The sequence below is a fragment of the Alosa pseudoharengus genome, unplaced genomic scaffold (assembly GCF_046254945.1).
Source record: "Alosa pseudoharengus isolate Yale_2024_CS ecotype anadromous, Long Island Sound unplaced genomic scaffold, YU_APseudo_1.1 YU_APseudo_1.1_scf_10, whole genome shotgun sequence".
Lineage (NCBI taxonomy): Eukaryota > Metazoa > Chordata > Actinopteri > Clupeiformes > Clupeidae > Alosa > Alosa pseudoharengus.
This window is the reverse complement of record NW_027468565.1, coordinates 23911113-23934015: the sequence shown is the minus strand read 5'-3', so window position 1 is coordinate 23934015 and position 22903 is coordinate 23911113. Positions and strand designations below refer to the sequence as shown.

Genomic DNA, 22903 nt, shown 5'->3' with positions numbered 1-22903 from the left:
AACTCATGTTGCGTTATTTGTTATTGTGATCACAGCAGTGGGTGATGGCTTTATGTTATTATTACCATACCATTATATTATCGCAGTTAACAAGTCATCATAATCATCATTGTCAGCATGGCATGTCCCACACACCTGCTCCTCCATCACCGAGTTATTGCCATTATGAAGCCTCAACTAGGCTACACTCTCCACCAGCTGCTGCTGCTCACTGTCCCTCTGCTCTGTATGCTTGATTACATCTCCACGTTCAAATTCAACGAACTTCAACAGTCATGAATTTTTAATAGTTAAGTTAATGAAGTTACCAGCGAGAGTTGCAACACAGGGAATTAAGTGGAAAGCATTAGGACTCAGGGCCATAATAATCCAGCAAAAGATCCAACAAAGAGATTTATTTACAACCAAGGGATATCTGCTAAGACCTGAAAAAAAAAAACCTTTCCACTTTAGGAAATTACACAAACTCATCTCTCAGCGCCAGCCAGTTAGCTGCACACACCTTGGAAACTATGGTAATGTCTCCTAGTTGTGAAGAGCAGCAACCGAAGTCTTTAGTATCATCACAGAGGCTAGTTTACTACTGGCATTGACGCCAATGCTGTCAGAATGGTGTCAGAAAACGGTTTACATTTCTTCTTCTATGGTGTAAAGTAGGTAGCGAAAGCCTTTTCACAACAGCGACACATCTGTTCAGGAGAATACTGCAACTAGTGTTGACTGGTTGCAGTATTCGGCAACTAGTGTCGACTAGCGACTATAAATAGTTACGGCATTCCTGTGACGTCACATTGTCGCACGACAGGTCAGGAATGGCGAGTATATTAAGCGCATTGCTGTGGTGTTCTGTATTCTGACAGTGCTGCTCACTCACCCTGATGGAGGCCTCCCCTCCGTGAGGCTGCTGTAGGCGGAACACTTGCGCCACCATGTGGTCAGTGGCTGGGTGCAGCAGGATCCTGCGGGAGGCCAGGCCCACCATGACGTAGCAGCCCATGGGAGACAGGCTGACGGAGATGGCGTTGGGACCTGGGGAGCAGAAAACATGGAGTTACAGAGAGACCTGCAGAGAGAGGATGGAGTTACAGAGCGGCAGGCTGCCTCAGCTAACTCTAACCACTACAGTAGCAACAGTGGAACTCACTGAAGCGCTTGGTGTAGATCAGTAACAGTGTGGGACTCACTGAAGCGCTTGGTGTAGATCAGTAACAGTGTGACTCACTGAAGGGTCATTCCAAGTGAAAACAGCCAAAATCGGGGTATCATGTACATGGTACCTCTCAGATTTGGCTGAAAAGCGGTGAAAATATGCCTTATGTTACCAAACTGAGGAATCTGAAGTTTCAGGTCAATATCTCAAACGGTTTGCCTGTGCCGTCCATTTGAAATTCGGGTGCCACGGCCCTAATCGACACATTGGAATTTCACATTTCATCCTTTGCCATTTTTGGAAGCCCATAACGTCTGTTCTAATAGTGGTAGAAGCCTGGAAACTGGTGTGGTAGTTCATTGTAGCCTGTACTACACAATTCTGGAGGCAGAATCAACATTCCTTACTGTTTAGGTGAGAGGTGGGTAACCAAAGTCCTAAAAAATGTTGACGGCATGTGTGATTTTTCACTTTTTGGGTGGCCGTAGCACCACGATTTATGATCATATTTATTCTAAACAGGATTATTTGTTATGTTTGGGAACTTTGCTCTTTCCAAAATTAATTTGAGGGTTATGGTACCACTGGTGGGGGTTTTATGGGGGTCCAAAAACCCTCTCCGGCAAATGTGACTTTTTTGGAACCCCATATTTGGACCCCCAAATGACCATGTGGGCACTTGATGATCCTAAAGGGATTTATACCAGATAAAGATACACATTCGTTCTTTCTTTTAATGAAATAAAAATGTTGACTATGAAGCTCCATAATATGAATTTTATTCTTCATAATGCACCATTTTGGACATTGTTTCCAGAAGTCTGGAATGTAGATCAGGGAGAATTTAGTGATGATAAAGCATGAAAATAGTGGAAATAACAAACAATTAAATACTGAGACTGTCACAGATTAACCCCTTATCCCCCATGAAAGAGACCCGCCATCAAACTTTCAAACTAAATAACAAGAATGTTACATAGTGTAAGAACACTACAAATAAAAGTGAGTTTTTCCTTGCCCCTGTCACTCCAAATAAAATTAAATTGAAAATGAAATGGAATAGTGTCTTTAAGTATTATCCAAGAAATTGTGGAAGCAGTGGCATCATTTTGTCATGGTCATTTTGGTCAAGTTCGTATTGGCGAGCACTGCGTCCATAGATGTCTGGCACACTGACACAACAAATGATATGTTGGAATGGCACCCAACAGGGGATCTGTCTTTGGTCCGATGGCCATGTGAGGATGTTGTTGACACACTTCATGAATTTCACAAAAATGTCACCATGTTCATCTGAACGTTCAACAATGTTTCCAATGAACCAATCATAGATACAGGCAATGTATTTTCCTGGCTGGAAAATTGAGTTTTGTGGCTGATCTGACATTCTTTTTTGTTAGTGCAGAAGATATTAAAAAACATGAGGAAATATAGGAATTGGAGAGACGTTACGGCTCGGCCAAAACGATCAGTGGAACACGATCACATCATTGCTTTAAACCAATTTCCAAAAATAAGATACGGATGAAATTAATATCACAATATTCACAGATGTCGATGCAGGACAACAATCGGATTCAGAACACTTGGATACAGAACACCCGGCAGAACACTCCGTCAGATCAGCCACAAAACTCAATTTTCCAGCTAGGAAAATACATTGCCTGTATCTATGATGATAACTGGTTCATTGGAAACATTGTTGAACGTTCAGATGAACATGGTGATGTTTTTGTGAAATTCATGAAGTGTGTCAACAACATCCTCAAATGGCCATCGGACCAAAGACAGATCCCCTGTTGGGTGTCATTCCAACATATAATTTGTTGTGTCAGTGTGCCAGACATCTATGGACGCAGTGTTCGCCAATACAAACTTGACCAAAATTACCATGACAAAATGATGCCACTGCTTCCACAATTTCTTGGATAATACTATAGACACTATTTAATTTTCAATTTAATTTTATTTGGAGAGTGACAGGGGCAAGGGAAAACTCTTTTATTTGTTGTGGTCTTACACTATGTAACATTCTTGTTATTTAGTTTGAAAGTTTGATGGCGGGTCTCTTTCATGGGGGATAAGGGGTTAATCTGTGACAGAATCTCAGTATTTAATTGTTTGCCATCACTGAGCATAATACTAAGTTATTTCCACTATTTTCATGCTTTATCATCACTAAATTCTCCCTGATTTACATTCCAGACTTCTGGAAACAATGTCCAAAATGGTGCATTATGAAGAATAAAATTCATATTATGGAGCTTCATAGTCAAAAATGTTATTTCATTAAAAGAAAGAACAAATATGTATCTTTATCTGGTATAAATCCCATTAGGATCATCAAGTGCCCACATGGTCATTTGGGGGTCCAAATATGGGGTTCCAAAAAAGTCACCTTTGCCGGAGAGGGTTTTTGGACCCCCATAAAACCCCCATCAGTGGTACCATAACCCTCAAATTAATTTTGGCAAGAGCAAAGTTCCCAAATATGACAAATAATCCTGTTTAGAATAAATATGATCATTAATCGTGGTGCTACGGCCCCCCAAAAAGTGAAAAATCACACATGCCGTCAACATTTTTTAGGACTTTGGTGACCCACCTCTCCTCCAAACAGTAAGGAATGTTGATTCTGCCTCCAGAATTGTGTAGAACAGGCTACAATGACCTACCACACCAGTTTCCAGCCCTCTACCACTATTAGAACAGACATTATGGGCTTCCAAAAATGGCAAAGGATGAAATGTGAAATTCCAATGTGTCAATTAGGGCCGTGGCACCCAAATTTCAAATGGACGCCACGGGCAAACCGTTTAAGATATTGACCTGAAACTTCAGATTCCTTAGTTTGGTAACATAAGGCATATTTTCACCGCTTTTCAGCAAAATCTGAGAGGTGTCATGTACATGGGTGGCTGAGTTGACGTGGAATGACCCTGAAGCGCTTGGTGTAGATCAGTAACAGTGTGGAACTCACTGAAGCGCTTGGTGTAGATTAGTTGTGGGACTCACTGAAGCACTTGGTGTAGATCAGTAAGTGTGGAACTCACTGAAGCGCTTGGTGTAGATCAGTAACAGTGTGGGACTCACTGAAGCGCTTGGTATAGATCAGTAACAGTGTGGGACTCACTGAAGCGCTTGGTATAGATCAGTAACAGTGTGGGACTCACTGAAGCGCTTGGTATAGATCAGTAACAGTGTGGGACTCACTGAAGCGCTTGGTGTAGATCAGTAACAGTGTGGGACTCACCAAAGCGCTTGGTGTAGAGGCGCTCCCCGAGGTTGTGTGGGGCGAGCGAGTAGACGGCCAGGATGCCCTCGTCGGGGAAGTCCCGCTGGCTGCTGGGAATGAAGACCGCCAGCAACTGCCCGTCCGCAGAGATGTCACAGCTCGCATCATTATAGATCTTACACTGTGGAACCAGCACATTCACCGAGCCTACACACACACACACACATTCATCATTATTCAGCTGTCAATATTTCAGTTCAGTCTGAAACTACTTGGGAGGAACTGAGCCATGTGTTTCAGGGTTTGGGTTAGCAGGCTGTGTTGGAGTATAGGCTGAACTGTGCCATGTGTCTTATAGAGGCTAGTTAGGGTTCAGGTTAGGTGGTGTTGCTGGTGTTTGGGGTTGAGGCTAGTTAGGGGTTCAGGTTAGGTGGTGTTGCTGGTGTTTGGGGCTGAGGCAGGTTAGGGTTCAGGTTAGGTGTTAGGTGGTATTGCTGGTGTTTGGGGTTGAGGCGAGTTAGGGTTCAGGTTAGGTGCTAGGACGTGTTGGAGTTTTTACCATTGCTGATTTCAGGTAGGTCAAACTTGGTGAAGTCCCACCACTGCAGCCGGTAGGTGGTGCTGGCGATATTGCTGGCCACAGCAGACTGTCCGTCCCCGATGGATGCCCCTGCCAAAGCAAAGCGTCGCTATGGTGAGGAATCCTGACTGAGCACCTACACCTCACATTGTAACGATGTGAGCTGCGACATCTCTGCGGATGGGCACAAAGAGGCAAACACATTTCTCCAGTCCTGGCTTCTCTGCATCGGCTTCCTGCTCCGGAGTACAGTTCAAGGTCCTATTGATTGTTTTTAAGGCTGTAAATGGGCAGGCCCCAAGTTACATTACTGACCTCATCCATCACCACCAAGACCCAAGGTCACTCAGATCTGCAGACAAAGCTCTCCTCCACGTGCCCTGGCCACGGCTTTAACAAAAAGGTGACCAAGCCTTTGCTGTTGTGGCGCCACGGCTGTGAACAAATTGTCCCTGGTCATTAAAAATGCCCCCTCCATCTTTGCTTTTAAGGCCAGGCTCAAAACTCACCTTTTTTCTTTGGCCTTCCCAGTCTACTAAACCCTAACGATCTGTTGCCATATGCATTCCTTGTTGTTGCAGTTTCCATTCAACACATCCAAAATCAAATCATTTTAATCAAATAAACAGCTTCTTCAGTGCTGACTCCATCTACCCCACCCTGCCCGATCCCCACCTGCCAGTGAGAGAGAACGTTTGTGTGTGTGTGTGTGTGTGTGTGTGTGAGCTGACTGCACCTACCCCACCCTGCCCGAGCCCCACCTGCCAGCACGCGGTTGATGGAGGAGTGTGTGGCCACGCCCCCCTGGCTGCGCTCGTGGAAGATCCCGTAAGGCAGGTACTCCGGGAAGAGAAATCTCCTACAGGGCATAGACCGCACTGTTACACACACACACACACACACACACACACACACACACACACACACACACACACACACACACACACACACACAACAGCACCTGAACACAGGCTACACACACACACTAGCACCTGCTCAACCTGAACACAGGGTACACACACAGCACCTGCTCAATTTTGAACACAGGCCACACACACACACACACACACACACCAACAGCACCTGCTCAATTTGAATACAGGCCACACACACACAAAAACAGGCCCCGCTCAATCTGAACACAGGCTGCTACATACACACACCCCGCTCAATCTGAACACAGGCTACACACACACACGCTCTTACTGACCGTGGAACAAAGCGGCCGAGAGATGGCGCAGACATTCGGGTGTTCCGAGGCATTCTGTGCCTTGTCCTGTCCCCAGGGTCCCTATAGCGCGGGGGCACACACACACACACACACACACACACACACACACACACACACACACACACACACACACACACACACACACACACACACACACACACACACACACGAAAGCAGATGGTGTGGTTAGAGAATGCTGTGCCCGGGTGTGGCATGCTGATCTGATGTGGTCTGGGGATGGCAGCCGAGCTGAAAACTCACTCCAGTTCCTCGTAGTCCACGTCGGCCGTCTCCATGGCAGCGGTAGGGCTGGGGACCTGGCTGTCCGACGATGACGAGAGCGTGCGAAGGCGGTTCTGCAGAGAGCGCTGGCGGATGCTGTCCCGCCGAGAGAGGTACTGGATCATCCGCTGAGCGTAGTAGGCAGCCGGAGACAACCTGCATCACACACACACACACACACACATCAATATATAAAGTCAGCTGGATCACACACACACACACAAATACTTAGATTCACCTGAATCACACACAAACAATTATAATATAATATAAACAATTTTACACCCCTAAGTGAAAATGTCAAAAACACACTCACACACACACGGGTGGGGGGTGTGGTTACCTGGCAGGGTCGGGGTAGATGGGGTGATCCCGAGATCCTGTCATGTCGTAGCGGGACAGAGAGATGATGGAGGACTCCAGCAGCCGCCTGCTCACAGCAGACACACACAGTTCAGCAGGAGCACACACACACACACACACACACACACACACATTACTGCTCACAGCAGACACACACAGTTCAGCAGGAGCACACACACACACACATTACTGCTCACAGCAGACATACACAGTTCAGCAGGAGCACACACACACACACATTACTGCTCACAGCAGACACACACAGTTCAGCAGGAGCACACACACACACACACACACACACATTACTGCTCACAGCTGACCGACACAGTTCAGCAGGAGCACAGCACACACACACACACACACACACACATTACTGCTCTCAGCAGACACACACAGTTCAGCAGGAGCATGCACACACACACACACACACACATTACTGCTCACAGCAGACACACACAGTTTAGCAGAAGCATACACACACACACACACACACACACACACACACACACACACACACACATTACTGCTCACAGCAGACACACACAATTCAGCAGGAGCATACACACACCAGAGGCGATTGCTCTAAGACTACAGAGGGAAGCTCAGCCTCCTCTAAAATATTACGAAAAATTGCATCAAATAATACTGTATTACATTAGCCTACCCTTCCAACTAGAACATGCTAAAAACGTGTTCAACTTCATGGCTAGTTCGTTCAGCAATAAGGCTTTGCCGGTCATCTATCGTGATTTTTCACCCCTAAAACATTGCTGTGACGACACGATACATCAAAAACCCCATAGACGCTTGGCTTCACTGGACTTCCAATAGCACTACAGAGTGGACCAATTTTAAAAGCCATTTGATAGTCTTCCCCACCAGGGGAGATTCAAAATAAAACAGCCAAGCAGATGAACGTACAGAATTGTCACAGAGAAATAACTCTAGTAGGCTACCAAATAGCCTACTTAAACACTCCCCAGCCCCCCGGACAATTCACTACCCTATCTGTGTTCTATTATTTATACTATAATTATTCCCACCCATAATGTTCTATAAATTATCTATAATTTGTACATACTGTAATTACATAGTGTGTACATAATTGTACATACTGTAATTACACTTATACATAGCCATATTCATCCTGCACATACACTTATTCTTACAACATCTTATAATGTTAGTTAATGTTAGTGAGTAGGTGTGTCCAAACTTCTGACTGGTTTTGTATGTGTGCACCCACCTCCACTCACACATACGCAGACACACAGTTCAGCAGCAGCAAACACACACAAACACACACACACGCACCAACACACATGCACCTATGTGGGCACTCACATGCACTCACACATACGCAGACACACAGTTCAGCAGGAGCAAACACGCAAACACACACACGCACCTAGGTGGGCACCCACATGCACTCACACACTCCCCCCTCCCCCCGCACTGGCTCCCTGAGGTGAGGTTTGTGAGGGGCTCACCTGCGTAAAGAGTCCTCGTCGGGCGGCTCCACAGGCACTTCCTGGTTTAAGGCGTCCTGGGCAGCGGGCTCCACAGGCCTGCGGGACAGCAGTGGGGGGGGCAGGGGGGGTCGGGCACGTTCCCGCTCGCGTTCGCGTTGCCGGCGGTCCTGGCTGTACACCAGACACTGCAGGCCCAGCGGAGCCTCCCGCGGCACCACGTGACGCACCTCCGCCGGCTGCTGGGGGTCAAAGGTCGGCTCGCCAGGCTGCGGCGCCGCCCCCTCAGGGGGAGGGGCATCCTGCGAGCCTCCCGGCGCCGAGAGCGAGAGCGGCCAGGCGGGCGAGGAGGAGGAGGAGGGGCCGGGGGACGCGGAGGCCACGGAGTCCTGCGTGGACGAGGACGAGGGGCCGGAGCGCTCCCAGCGCTGCGTGTCGTGGTTATAGGTCAGCAGGTTGTGGCAGGAGCGGCAGCGGTTCAGGCTGGCGTGGGCGTGGGGGGCGGGGGTGGGGGTGGGGCCGGGGGGCTGGTAGTGGGACGGGCCGGGTCTCTCCGCCTCGCCGCTGGTGCCCGCGCCCTCGCCGCCATGGTTATTGTTGCTAAGCAGCTGCTGCATGGCCTCTCGGTTGCCGGGCGCGGCCAGGCCGCCCCCCCGGGCCAGCCGCTCGCCGTCCTGCATGCGCTCGTACTCCATGAAGTAGCGGCTCAGGTTGCACTGCAGCACGTTGCGGATGGAGGCGGGGCTCTGGCTGCGCGCGCCACCGTCGTAGAAGGGGTGGTGCCCGCTGCTGGTGCCGTGGCCGGGCCTGAGCGAGGCGGCCGCCTCCGCGCCCGAGGCCGTCGGCGGTCCGCGGCCCTCACTGGCCGACGTGTAGATGGGCGCGCTGGACGAGGACGAGGCCTCCGCCGGACGCAGGCCCGGCACCGGCGACGGGGACGAGGACGACGCGCTGGTCCTCGGGGGGAAAACGCCCTCCGCCTCCCGCCCCCAGGGCTCGGACACCGCGGCCGCGTGCGCGACGAAGGGCCCCTCTGCGCTGCTGTGCACGCTGCTGAAGGCCGAGGGCCTCTCGGGGGCCCCGGGGGCGGGCGAGGGCTGCGGCTCGATGGAGAAGCGCGGCGTGAAGCTGAAGGGGACGGGCTGGGGGGTCGCGGGCTGAGTCTGGGTCTGAGGGTTCTGGCCCGTAACCGACAGGTAGGGGGCGCCAGAGGTGCAGCGTCCGCAGTAGCAGACGGAGTCTAGGTGGCGCGTGCAGCCTGGAGTGGGGGCAGGGGCGCCGGGGGGCGCCCGGGAGGGGTACTGGAACAGGGGCATAGAGGGCAGGTCGCGCCCCTCGGAGCCCCTGCGGGGCATATCTGAGGGCAGGGGCACTTGGGAGCGAGGCGACAGCATGTGCAGGAAGTTGTGCAGAATGGGCGTGCGCCGCACGGGGGGCGAGCGCACAGAGCGCTGACGTGGCAACGGCATCTCCAGGCCGTCCATCGACGCCTCCGAATCCTCTTCATTCTAACAGGGGGGACAGACGGCTCAGCAACAGCCTACTACAAATATCCATCACACGTAGGCACGCAAGAACACACGCACACACGTATTAAACTCACGCACACACGGAAGGGCAGACTGGTCATTTACAGGGATGCAAACACACGTGTGGTGAAAAAAGAGAGAAACACAACTTATCTTATCTTAACTTATAGGCTTAATTATAGGCCAAATACTGAACATTGTGGAATCAGGTAGGTAACACAGTTTGTTCTCTTTTCCTCCCCTAAAACCTTCTGTCACTAGCTAGATGCTTTTAAATTTAACATGGTTTAAACTCATATGTTGCAGTAGAAGTAGAAGTGAAAGGAAATTAGCCTATTTGGAATATTCTGTAGACCTGCTGTTCCTTTTATGAGAACAATTTAACTGACTAAACAAGTTTTCATTAGGCTATTGAATGCTTAAAAAGTGAATGCTATATACTTAATTTACCATTAGCTAGATTAGAGTGGTTCTATTGTCATCTAAATGCAGTGTTTAGTTGGCTGCTCAAAGCATTTCACGTTCATCACTCGTGGTGTAGGCCTATGTCTGGAGTGATCGCTGTCCCTTTAATGTCTGGGACTTAAAATTAAGTTTTTAAGTGTTGTTTTTGTTGATGGACGGTGCCGTCTTTGATTCAGTTTTCCTACCATTTTAATAAATGACACACGCAATTGCGTGGTTAAAGTAAGGAATTGTTTTCACTAGTTTTCTTACAATTCCCACATAACATACTAGGCCTAGGTTACATTAAAAAAAAAATTGTCGGTTACTGTCTAGTTCGAACTTCGTTATTGACAGGCGGAATAGCCTAATTTTATTATTGTATGGTTTATAAAAAAAAAAACTCTTCGGATCTGCACGATTCACAACTGACGTGAAAAAAGTGTGAGGCGCCGAAAAGCGTGCTGTAAGTGTCCTGCATTTCAGAGACATGAGTAATGCCAGATTAAAATGGGAAATGAACATTGGGGCTTGAGTCCAAAACATCAATTACCCATCTGCAATATTTAGGCATTTAAATGTCTTCAAGTTCTCATGAAAATAGTTACAACCAGGGAAGGTGCATGGAAACAGTATTTGGAAGTAGCCTGCATTGTAATCAAATCCAACCCTTCCTTCTTCAGTTTCACACACAGAGACAGATAGACAGACAGACAGATAGACAGACACAGACACACAGACACACACACACACTCACCTGTTGACTGGATGGGTTCACTATAGCAGTCAAAAGGTTGTGGCCGAGAGGATCAAATCTCACCAGTCTAGAGACAACAGTTAGATCACATTATTTCTGTATTTTAAAGGCAATACAGAGGCTAAAACAACAGCTGGAAAAATGTGAATGTGACTAATTCACCAGTGTCCTCAGTGCCCTACTGGTGCATAGTCACAGGACACACACGACACACACACACACACACACACACACACACCTACCTGACTCTCTCCATCTCGCTGGCCGTTTTGACCACAGCAAATGGCTCTGGCCGGCTCCAATCCCAGAAGTGGATCTCGTTGTTGGTGGCGATGAGCAGGAGCTGAGCGGTGGGGTGGAACGCCAGGGAGGCGATGGCCACATCGTTCTCTGTGAACCAGCTCTCGCTCCCACCCTGACACACACACACACACACACACACACACACACACACACAGCGCAACAATCACCGGATCAGCTCTCTCTGAATATGTGTGTAATCTGTGTGTGTGTAAGCGGCAGCCTGAATGCGTGTGTAGGTGACATGCTTGAGTGACAAGTCTGAATGCGAGTTTATAAGCCAGTTGAAAGCGAGTTTGTAAGTGAATGTGTGTGTAAGCGAGTTTGTAAGTGAATGTGTGTGTAGGTCAGTGTGTAAGTGAGTATGTGTGTTTAGGTCAGTGTGTAAGTGAGTGTGTGTGTGTAGGCCAGTGTGTAAGTGAGTGTGTGTGAAGGCCAGCATGTAAGTGAGTGTGTTTGTAGGCCAGCGTGTAAGTGAGTGTGTGTGTAAGTAAGCCAGTGTGTGAGTGAGTGTGTGTAAGCCAGTGTATAAGTGAGTGAGTGTGTAAGCCAGTGTGAGTGAGTGTGAGTGTGAGTGTGTGTGTGTGTGTGTGTGTGTGTGTGTGTGTGTAAGGCAATGTGTAAGTCAGAGTGTAAGTGAATGCATGTGCGTGTGTGGGTGCATGCGTGCGGATGTCAAGGCTGACTCACATGTAGGTCCCAGATGCGGACCTCTCCATCGAGGCAGCCAGAGGCCACTAGGCCTGGGATGGTGGGGTGAAAGGTCACGCACCAGGGCGTCCTACGATGGCCGACCAAAGAATGCAGACACTTCCCAGTCTGCACCTCCGTGATGTAAATGTTGTGGTTCACGTGAGTGGAGGCCATCAGTTTCCTGTGAGGGAGAGGGATGAAACACCAGCATGTGTTTTTATTTTTGCGTGTCTGTATGTGTTTGTGTGTGAGAGAGAGTCAGAGAGACCACCAGTTTACTGTGGGTGTATACAGCTCTGGAAAAAAATGAGGAGACCACTGAACATTTTTCTGATGTCATCCTATGTTTGCTGAGTGAAATTCAAATGAGCTGGCAGTCATGTTCAAAATTAAGAGACCACTGCAAATTTGAATATGACCGTCAACTCATTCGAATGCCACTCAGCAACGGTAGGCAGAAAAATGTGCAGTGGTCTTTCTTTCCCAGAGCTGTATTATCTCTAGAAACAGCATCCTTTCCCAAATACAGGGTTTTCTACTGCTGCTTCCTCCACTCACACCTTATTTTCCCATTCATTTTTCCCAGAGATCCTTAGTGAACCAGGAAGGGTTCAAATGCTAACGCTAAAAACTAGAAGTTTCCGGATGATTGCCCACTCCATTGAGACTGGAAGACTAGATGAAAACTGTAAACCTTGGACTAGCAGGGTCCACAAAAAAGGCTCAGATCAATTGATGCAGAGAATCACTTGGATTGTTGTCATTTTGTGACAGAATTCAGTAATCTAAAATAGAATGCAGTATTCTAAAATAGAATGCAGTATTCTAAAATAGACTGTAGTATTCTAAAATAGACTGCAGTTAACGCACAAATTAGGTTTATAAAGATTTATTTACAGGATGCATCTTATATTCGGGATATGACAGTATGTGAATCCATTATGTTGATAATAACAACAACAGGACATATATCACAGATAATATGACTGGTGAAGGCTAAAGGGGGATGGGGGGTGAGCTACCGAACCCCAATTACCAAACCAGTCGAAAGACCCCACAACTACCAAACCGGATCAGAGGGATGTTGAGTCTAAAGACAGAGGTGTGTTCACCATATTCACCAAGCAAAGGTTTGTGTCAATTGACTTGGTGTTGGCCATTTTGTTTAGAGTTTAACAAACAACAATTTTACGATTAAAAAAGTATATATGTAAAAGTTCAAAGAAAAAACAGGATCGTTCGCCACTGTGTCAAATTTAAACACACTTCTGGCTTTACGCTCAGCATACCACTAATCACGTGTGTGTGTGGATAGGTACATGTATGTGAGAGAGTGTCAGTCAGTGAGAGTCAGAGAGGCCAGCAGATTCCTTGTTTTGTGTGTGTGTGTGTGTGTGTGTGTGTGTGTGTGTGTGTGTGTCCATCATGCCTACCTGTCTGGACTAAAGGCCAGTAGGAATGTTGAGCGAGGACTGTCCGGCAACTCCACCTTCTGTGGAGACACACAATGCCAGGAATAGTAATAAAGCACACATCACACACACTCATCAAGCACACATCTCACACACACACACAGTCATAAAGCACACACCTCACACACACAGTCATCAAGCACACATTTCACACAGACACACACAGTCATAAAGCACACACACCTCACACACAGTCATCAAGCACACATTTCACACAGACACACACAGTCATAAAGCACACACCTCACACATCTCACACACAGTCATCAAGCACACATTTCACACAGACACACACAGTCATAAAGCACACACCTCACACACAGTCATCAAGCACACATTTCACACAGACACACACAGTCATAAAGCACACATTTCACACAGACACACACAGTCATAAAGCACACATCTCACACAGACACACACAGTCATAAAGCACACATCTCACTCACACACACATACATAAAGCACACATCACACACACGTCATAAAGTACACATCTCTCTCTCTCTCTCTCTCTCACACACACACACACAGTCATACAGTAAAGGACATATCTCACACACACATCACACACACATCCTAAAATACACATTTCTCGCAAAAACACACACATACACAAACACACACAACTCATAAAGCACACATCTCACACACAGACTTGGGCAGCACGCCACTCTCTCCCAGTGGTTAATCTGGTCACTATTAAGTTTCTATTCAAGTCATCCTCCTTGTGAGAGACAGTGAAGCACACCTAACAGGAGTGCCATGCTTCTCATGTATTAGGCTTGCTCACCAATCAGAAGTGGCAATTGCACATTGCTAACACATGCACACACCCACACCTGGTATTAGGATCGGATCTTGCCTGTTTCACTCCTCTAATGCCACTCAGATCACCATGCAACTCAGATACAATCAGAGATCCATAAAGCCCACATCTCATGTACACACACACACACACTCAGATCAGCACACACTCAGAAAAACGCACACATAAAGCTCACGTCTGCACACACACACACACACAAACAGTCCTAAAACACACCTCACAAACATGATCAAAAAGCACACATCTCTCTCATACACAGTCATAAAAAACACATCTCACACAGACAACAATAAAGTACACATCTTACACATGTCTAACTGGGCACAGCCCCCTGGGTCGGGGCCCTGTGCTGTGTCGTCCACACAGAGATTATGCAGATTATGCAGATTATTACACACCTGCTGCCCGAACGCCCTCATCTCAGTGTCTGGCTCTTTAGACCTTTGATCTAGTGCTTGGCATCCAGCACGGGGCTGCACTGTCTCTCTATCCTTAGTGTCATTCGCACTAGATATAATAACTCAGGACTGAATAGTCTGTGTATGAACTAAGCTGAAGACACTAAACAGGAGGTCACCTTAGAAGGAGCAGAGACCTTTTACTAAGGAAATGTGGCATTCCTCATCCTACCCCTCCTACCCACCCTACTCATCCTACCCCTCCTACCCACCCTACCCCTTTCACCCCACTCATCCTACCCCTTCCACCACTCCTACCCACCCTACTCACCCTACCCACCCTACTCATCCTACCCCTTCCATCCCACTCATCCTACCCCTTCCACCACTCCTACCCACCCTACTCATTCTACCCCTCATCATTCCCCTGGGTTAGGTCGAGGAGGTCCTTTGTCTCAGGACCATCCAACTTTTCAATACCACACAAAAGGGGAGGGGAGAAATGGACTTTTCAGCATTAGCATGTCTCTCTCAGCCCCTACCCTTATATCACTTACACCTGACTGTCTTACAGACAACTGTATATTAGCCCTCCTACATAATCTGGACTGTGGTCATAACATCTACATTTTATAACTTATTCCCTATTATATATTATTAGTATATTATTTTTCTTGTTCATACTTGTTTCTTTTCATAGTCATAGTTAATATTTAATAATAAGCAAAGGTATTGCACTGTTCACTTTTGCACTACCACCATTGCACACACTCTGACCATGATAAGGTGCAATGGTAATCCATACCAGACCTTTGTAATCACTTCACAAAATGTTTAACTCTTTAAATGTTTACATTTCTGTGAGTGATTTTTATGTATGTGAAACATACAGTATGTGTGTTTGTTGTGTTATGGTTGTATAAGCTACTGGATGCCTAAAATTTCCCTCTGGATGAAAAGTATCTATCTATTATCTATCTATATATCTATCTATCCCTTCCACCCACCTTATCCACCCCACTCATCCTACCCATCCTACCCCTCACCATAGCCACAAAGCATCTTCTTAAACATTTGCAACCCCAAGTGACACAAATGTCATTCAGCCCTGCATACACTAACTTACCCAGAGCTGCAGACAGTAATTTACTAAATTAACCACTAACACTAACCTGCAGACACTAACTTACCCAGAGCTTCCAAGGGATTCAATAGAAACTACAGAAACTGACATAACCCTGGCTTCCACGGGTCTGCCCTCTGATCACTCTAGGTGTGGACTGACGCATAGTGCACATCTGGTAACATGCTTGGCCAATTGAAGAGATGACAGTTGGGATGGGAGCTTAGTACCTGGCTTTGCCATTTCATCCATCGAGTCCTCTCTTCCACCAACTGCTGCAGAAAGCGTTGCGAGCCCAACACCGTGGCACCTCTCTCCCGTCCCAACAGGATCTGCACGGAGTTCCTGTTCCGCGTCGCCATGGTGCTCAGGGTACTTCCTCCCACTCAGGCTGGTCAGTGAGTCTGCAGCGTCTAGCCACACATTCTCTGGGCTGCCAGCCCAATAGTCAGAGGGCCACAATGAGTTGGTGAGAGCATGATGAGGATTCTGCAGTACTCCTCAAATTAAAGTTTCAGAATAGCTATGTCTAGATCCTAAAAATAACTGGCACAGGCCTATATGGGCAAAGCCACATCTCTGAAACGGTAATCTCTGAGAGACATAGGAAATCATCTTCAGGAACAGGGTGAAATATGACATGCACAAAGAGTTCTACTGTGGGTCCGTTTGTGGGGGTACATTTACATCGCAAGAATTTGGTTTCATATGGAACAAAAGAGTACCACGAGAGAACATCGAGTGGGAAAGCGCATGAATCCTTGGCAGGCTCAGCCACATTAATTTAAACCAAGACAGAAGGCCTTATTTTATGTCCAAGACAGGCATATGTCCAAACACTGATGATCATTGTGTAATTCTGTTTCCATCAACTCGAAGAAAAACTAGCCAGAATCTTTGTGGTTTGCCCTCTCTTCCAATCTGACGTCTACAATAAAGCGATACTGTTCCGCCTTGTTTTATCAGCATTTCTTATACCATTGCACATCATCGAGTTCAATTTCTCTTTGCGAACTTACAGATTGTGAGTTAGTTAAGGGAAATGTTATGGGGATTGTAACTTGAATTCCCAAAAAAAAGGATTTAACTGGGGTGCAACATAGCTAATCAAATGTAACGTTAGCTAATCAAAATGGAGCGATGGACAAACTGTAACAGTAACGTTAACAGCCTTATAGTTACACGACCCTTACGTAATCTGTTAGTTGATCTGTCTCCCCACGTCAGCACTGTTACATCTGGCTGCTGCATTTTGCCAAGAAAATTAAATCATAATAAAACCAAGGTAGATTCTAAATTTTGCTAAAGGGCCGGGACTTGCTAGGTTTAAATAGTCAAACAAACAAAACACGCAGTGGCCCGCAAGCCATACCATCTCTCCATCTCATTCAGCATGTAAAAATAATTTGTGAAAATATGTGACATAGTAACAATAGTCTTGACGATTGCCTACCTAAATAACGACTCAAGCTAAATAGTTCGCACTATCGCTAGCTAACTTTAGCTGGCTATCATTAGCTTTCGTTAAAACACCAGTTCGATGGGAAGGTGTAACGTTAACGTTAGCCGTCGTATAACATTGATTCGTCATTCAATGCTATTTGTGCCATGTTGATTTTAATGATGCATGTATATATTAATGTACTGTAATCTTTGTTGTGTTGAAGATTTGTTGTGGCTCACCTTTTTTACCAGTCCGACTGTTGAAATTATTCATCGTAGGCGTAGCTAACTAACGTTAGCGTTCATGCTAACCTGGTAGTTAGCCAGTCCAGCTTGTTGTTGGACTGTTATTGTTTTCCATATATCTGGAACTGCATAATATTTTACGTTCCCTGTTGACTAATTCAATGTAAATAAATATTTACAACATTGTCTTAAAACGAGGAGATTGTTCGTCTAAATATGCTAGGCAGGTAAAGCAAAAACACGGCGCTAGCATTAGCTAGTAATTCAACAATTCAGAGAGAAGGCTAAGATACCCCTCTTGGCCAACTCAGGACGAGTAGTTGAGCGGAGATGTAGTGTATGCGTAACTAATCGAGCACAGAGTTTAACTTAGCTGTAACGTAATTTGCTTCTTGTTTTCTTTTTATTTTGATACGGCCATGTAAAATACCATATCATAGAACTCCAAGAAGAAATCCAATAAATGTATAGTAGAGGGAGATCAGATAGTTAACAAACGTTCAGAAAAAGTCCTGTTGGCAAATTTGAGGTAAAGTCGGTAAAGGGGCTATTTCACACAATTTGAGGGTGCTGAATTCAAATATTCTGTTTACCAAGCTCAATTTTGAGTTTTAAGCTTGCTAATTAGCATAATTCACATACTTTTTGGTTTTGCTATCAGATATCATAGGAATTGCAAAAAATAAGGCATTAATATACTCTTTATGTATCAGATATGTTGTAGGACAGGATAGGAATTACCCCAATGACCCTCAAGGTGGCAAATGAAAATAAGCTAAAATTAAAATATAACATTCATAAATTAGGCTATAATATAAAATTCAGTATGACGTTTAGAAGCAAAATAGATTCCTTAAAAATAAATTGATAGAATAGTAGGTGACTGCTCATTTTTCTGTAGAAAGTACTTTGTCACTAACTATTATGAACAGCTGTCAGTATTTACAGAGGATTTACACTGTACACTATTTTTTTTACTGTAAAGGCGACTGTGCTTGCCTAGCTAAAACATCTCACTGATGCACTTTCCAACATTCAAATTCCAGCCATGCAAAAAAATGGAAGAGTGTGCATGTTTGAGCGTTGCTGAAGAGTGCTATGGAGATTGCATTATTTGCAAAACATTTAGACAAGATATCCTTTATAGTGCAACAAAAAGAAACATTCTCCAGTGCATCATTATTACATATGATGCTGAAAGGGTCAGATATGAACTGATTAATGTCCCTGTACTGTAGCTATTGTAGATAGCGATGGTTATTTGTGAAGTGGAAATAAGTCTATCCTCACTCAAGTGCTGTCTAGCAATGTGGAATGTCCAGTAGTGATCACTGCAAAAACTGCTCATTCAACACTGGTAATAGATGCTCAAGATCTAGTTATGTCTTTAGGACACCCATCTGACTGCAGCACATTTAAGAAGTATGCAGGAAAGTTTGTAAGGAACTTTTGTATTGTTATTTGGTATTTGTTATGTGGTAGCAAATGATGTTGACTATCAAAGAAATAGACCTAATGTAGGAATGCACACAGATATTGCAACAGATACGCTCAGGCCAATTCAAACTTTTCTCATTTGTTGTTCCTCGTTGGTGGAACACACTGCCAGTTCCTACAAGGGCAGGGTCATCCCTCTCCATTTTCAAAAAACTCCTGAAGACCCAGCTCTCATAGCACCACTTACAACAAGTCTTGCTGATCCTAGCACTTACCACCCGTCTTCAACTGACACTCAACTGTTTAAAAACAGCACTCACTGATGCACTTATTCTTACTGTACTCTACCGTTTTTAAATTGTCCTAAAATTGTTGAGAGAATTGCTTTAAAACTTAACTGTTACCATGTTGTTAGTCGCTTTGGTTAAAAATGCATCAGCCAAATGTAATGTAATGTAATGTAATAATGGTGTAGGCCTATCTGATTAAGACCCAAAGAGTGGTTGAAACGTACTTATTAAATAACACTGGTAGCAAAGAAGACTATCTTCACTTTTTTCCCTTTGCAACTGTAAAAGAAATCCCATAAACACAGGAAGGCCTAGGGGATCCTACATCAGATGGCCTAAAGATTAAGCTCTTCTGCATAGCATTAAGTGATTTGCATACAGTAATTTGAACACTGACCTTGATCTAGCCTACTTTGGCTATTTAAAGGTAATTTATTGCCAAAAAATCACACAATATAAATGAGCTATAACAAACAATAAAGGACTTAATCACACACAAACTACTATTTTGCTGACAACAAAAATAATAATTATGTAGGAAGTTTAGAAGTTTAAAACCCAGAATTGACCAAAATTGCACCAAATTCAACACAAATGACTCAATACACTTGGAGGAGGCCTGTGTCCTTTCTTTTCCAGATATTTTAGGATTTGGATATCGTTTCAGTATTGAGTATCAAGAAATTTATGGCAGGTATTGTATCGAAGTCATAATTTTGGTATCGTGACAACACTATGACAGAGCCACTGTTTTCTAGATGTCGAGGATCGGAGGCTCTACCACCAACAAGTGATGCTGCTCAATGGCATATTAGAAGAGCACATTATCAAGCACTAGTATGGAGGCAAGCACACATACCAAATCCAGTGTTACTAGAAGTAAAATGTTTTTTACTTGTCGGTTGTTGCTGACGGTAGATGCAGTTCTGCATTAGGCTTATTCCCGCTATCTAAGTTCATATGTACTGTAGAATATATTCTGAGTTGAAGGTTATCTGTGCAATTTGTTATTGTGATGAAATGCATTAAACACCACGAGTGACTCACATGTTAGCAATTAAAATATTGTTGTGTTTTGATTAGAATTTCCGAGTTTATTACATGTTAACTGTAATCATTTTCCCATTAAATACGTTAATAAACTAGGCTTCTTTAATGCTTAAACATGTATTTAGAGAACACTTTTATTACTTTTGAAATCAACCCAATTTAGGGAAAAATAAGCAAAAATAATCGCTATTTTATGTTAAAATGCTGATTATGCGGCTTAGAACTCAGAATTGAGCTTGGTAAACAAAATATTCAATATCAGCACCCTCAAATTAGGTAAGAAGGGTGGTTTACCAACTTTTCCTCAAATTTGCCATCAGAAGTTCTCTTCTGTGAAGCTGCTCTCCCTCTATAGGACACTATGTTTAATTTCTACATAATACATCTGAATGTTAGCCTAGAAATCTAGACGCACCCTAGCGGCGGCAAATTAATTTGCTCAGCCTGTACGTCTAGTATCAAACCATAGGGATTTCTATTGGCTGACGCCGTGGACGTCATCCAATCACAGCGCTCTATTTTGTTAGAGAGTCTTAAGGCGGGCTTAACAGGATGACGACAGTCCTGCGACGGTGAACAACAAGGAAGGTGGCTATGGCGAACGAAGAGCGGTTGTTTGAATCGGCGTTAGCGTCAACTTTGGAGGAGTTAGACTTGTGCTTTTCTTCGAAAGTTGAGCAACACAATGCACTTAAGTCATTCCTTTCAAAGAAGGATGTATTTGCCGTTTTGCCGACCGGATACGGATATGGTCGTAGCACTGGCCTATTGCATGCCTAGGCAGTTTGAAAGACAATTCTCTGCCCGCCCCTTGGATTAAGCGAGGTGAATGGCTCGATTCCAGACTATACATTTCAATGATATAGGATGGCCCGCCAGGCTTTCTGAATGTTATATTAATTTGTAAACTCTGCCAGTTAATCCACGTTGGCTACTATCCTACTAAACTATCGGCCTCGCATACAGATTTTTTTTTAAGTTAAGCATGGGACATCCTCTCTTTAATGTGATCAGACAAAAGTGAAGACAGGAAATTAACAGACGAATATCAACTTTTATTGCACACATTCAAATAAGTTGGCACTGATAAAGAATACCCTATAGCCTACAAAATGTAGAATTCCTCACAGGCCTCACAAACCCTGTTCAAATCATTGCAGAACTTGGATGAGGCCTGACACTGTGCATGGGTGTAGTACCAGGAGATTGGGCACATATCTCAGACTTGCTGGACAGTTCTTCTGTAAGCATTGTTGTGCATCTGTAAAATCAGGTTTACTCAACACTTGATCTGTATGAAACCGTGTTTTTCTCATTTTCTTCTCAATTCACCTCCGAGGCAAGAATATTTATTCTCACACACACACACACACACACACACACACACACACACACACAAACCAAAGAGTTACAGCAGAAAAAACACACAGCATAACAAACATCTTTTAAATTAAATGTAGTTTAAAGTGCTAACTGACTGCTCTAAGAGTGTTTACTGAATGATTCCTCTTCTATAACTACATTTAATTAGTAGATGAAGGAAATCTATGCAGGACTGTGCAACAGACATTCCGAGGAAGCACTGCAACTGTGGAGCAAGCTTCATCTTTTGAGGTGCTCGGGGAAATGTATCCCTGACACCTTTTGGGATGGTGTTCTAGTGTGTCTGAGGGGGGAGCTCTAATGTGTGTGTGTGTGTGTGTGTGTGTGAGAGAGAGAGTGAGTGTGTGTGTGTTTGGGGGTGGTGCGTTATGTGGATATGTAGCATGTAGCTTACCTAAAGTACTGTAGCCTAGGCCCTATGTCAATGTCGATATGTAGCATGTAGCTTACCCAAAGTAGCCTACTGTATGCCACTGGGAATGTGCAGCATGTACTTACTTAAAGTACTGTATGTCACTGGGGATATAGCTTACCTAACGTACTGTATGTTATTGGGGACATGTAGCTAACCCACAGTAGGCTACTGTATGTCACTGGGGGATATGTGCTTTTTATTCACAGTAGACACAGTAGAAACATTGAGATGTGGTTTTGAAAAAGCAGTGGCTATTGGTTCAGATACTTGTTAATGCAGTTAGAACAAAATTCTCAATTTCAAGAACTTTGAACTTTGAAAACTGTGAAAGTTATTGTGAAAGTAGCTTTAGGGGACATAATAGTCTATAGCTGATTTAGGCTACGGTCTTGATGGCCGCTGATAAGATGGCCTCATGAATCATTTATTTTATCTGCTGCAATATAGTGAAGTGAATCTAATTCTAAATCTAAATCTAAGATTTCAGCGAGTCTAATGCTACTCTTTAGGTGATCCTATAAAAGTGGATTAGACTGAAGCAGCATAATGTTGGTTTATAGCCTAGAAATCTAGATGCACCCTAGCGGCAGCAAATCACATTTGCTGCCAGGGCTAGTCTAGCAACTCTCCGTTGGCTTGTGAGCTTGAAAAATTAAACTTTTATCAGGCCAATCAAATCGTGTATAGAGTCTTAGGCGGGCTTAACATAATGATTGATGGCAGAGTTGCAACGGTTTGGCTTGAATTCCCTGCTACTTGAAAACAAATAAGATGGATGTTGCTG

At 44.9% G+C, this 22903-nt stretch overlaps 1 protein-coding gene across 2 annotated transcripts in view; it reads right to left on the bottom strand.

Moving 5' to 3' along the window:
* Window positions 1–17834, bottom strand: part of ambra1b (autophagy/beclin-1 regulator 1b) — a 32252-nt gene extending 14418 nt beyond the window's left edge. Inside the window, exons 1-14 of one of the 2 annotated variants that reach the window (XM_076267999.1) lie at window positions 17539–17834; window positions 16086–16288; window positions 13467–13525; window positions 12031–12214; window positions 11283–11455; window positions 11041–11107; window positions 8332–9818; window positions 6822–6908; window positions 6458–6634; window positions 6176–6256; window positions 5706–5824; window positions 4945–5055; window positions 4404–4592; window positions 875–1029 (exon numbers count right to left, since the gene is read on the bottom strand). In XM_076267999.1, coding sequence (XP_076124114.1) covers window positions 875–1029; window positions 4404–4592; window positions 4945–5055; window positions 5706–5824; window positions 6176–6256; window positions 6458–6634; window positions 6822–6908; window positions 8332–9818; window positions 11041–11107; window positions 11283–11455; window positions 12031–12214; window positions 13467–13525; window positions 16086–16217 — 3021 coding nt within the window. In that variant the 5' untranslated portion in view covers window positions 16218–16288; window positions 17539–17834. The remainder of the gene's footprint in view (window positions 1–874; window positions 1030–4403; window positions 4593–4944; window positions 5056–5705; window positions 5825–6175; window positions 6257–6457; window positions 6635–6821; window positions 6909–8331; window positions 9819–11040; window positions 11108–11282; window positions 11456–12030; window positions 12215–13466; window positions 13526–16085; window positions 16289–17538) is intronic. The other variant, XM_076268005.1, reaches the window with a different exon arrangement.
* Between the last annotated feature and the right edge of the window lie 5069 nt (window positions 17835–22903).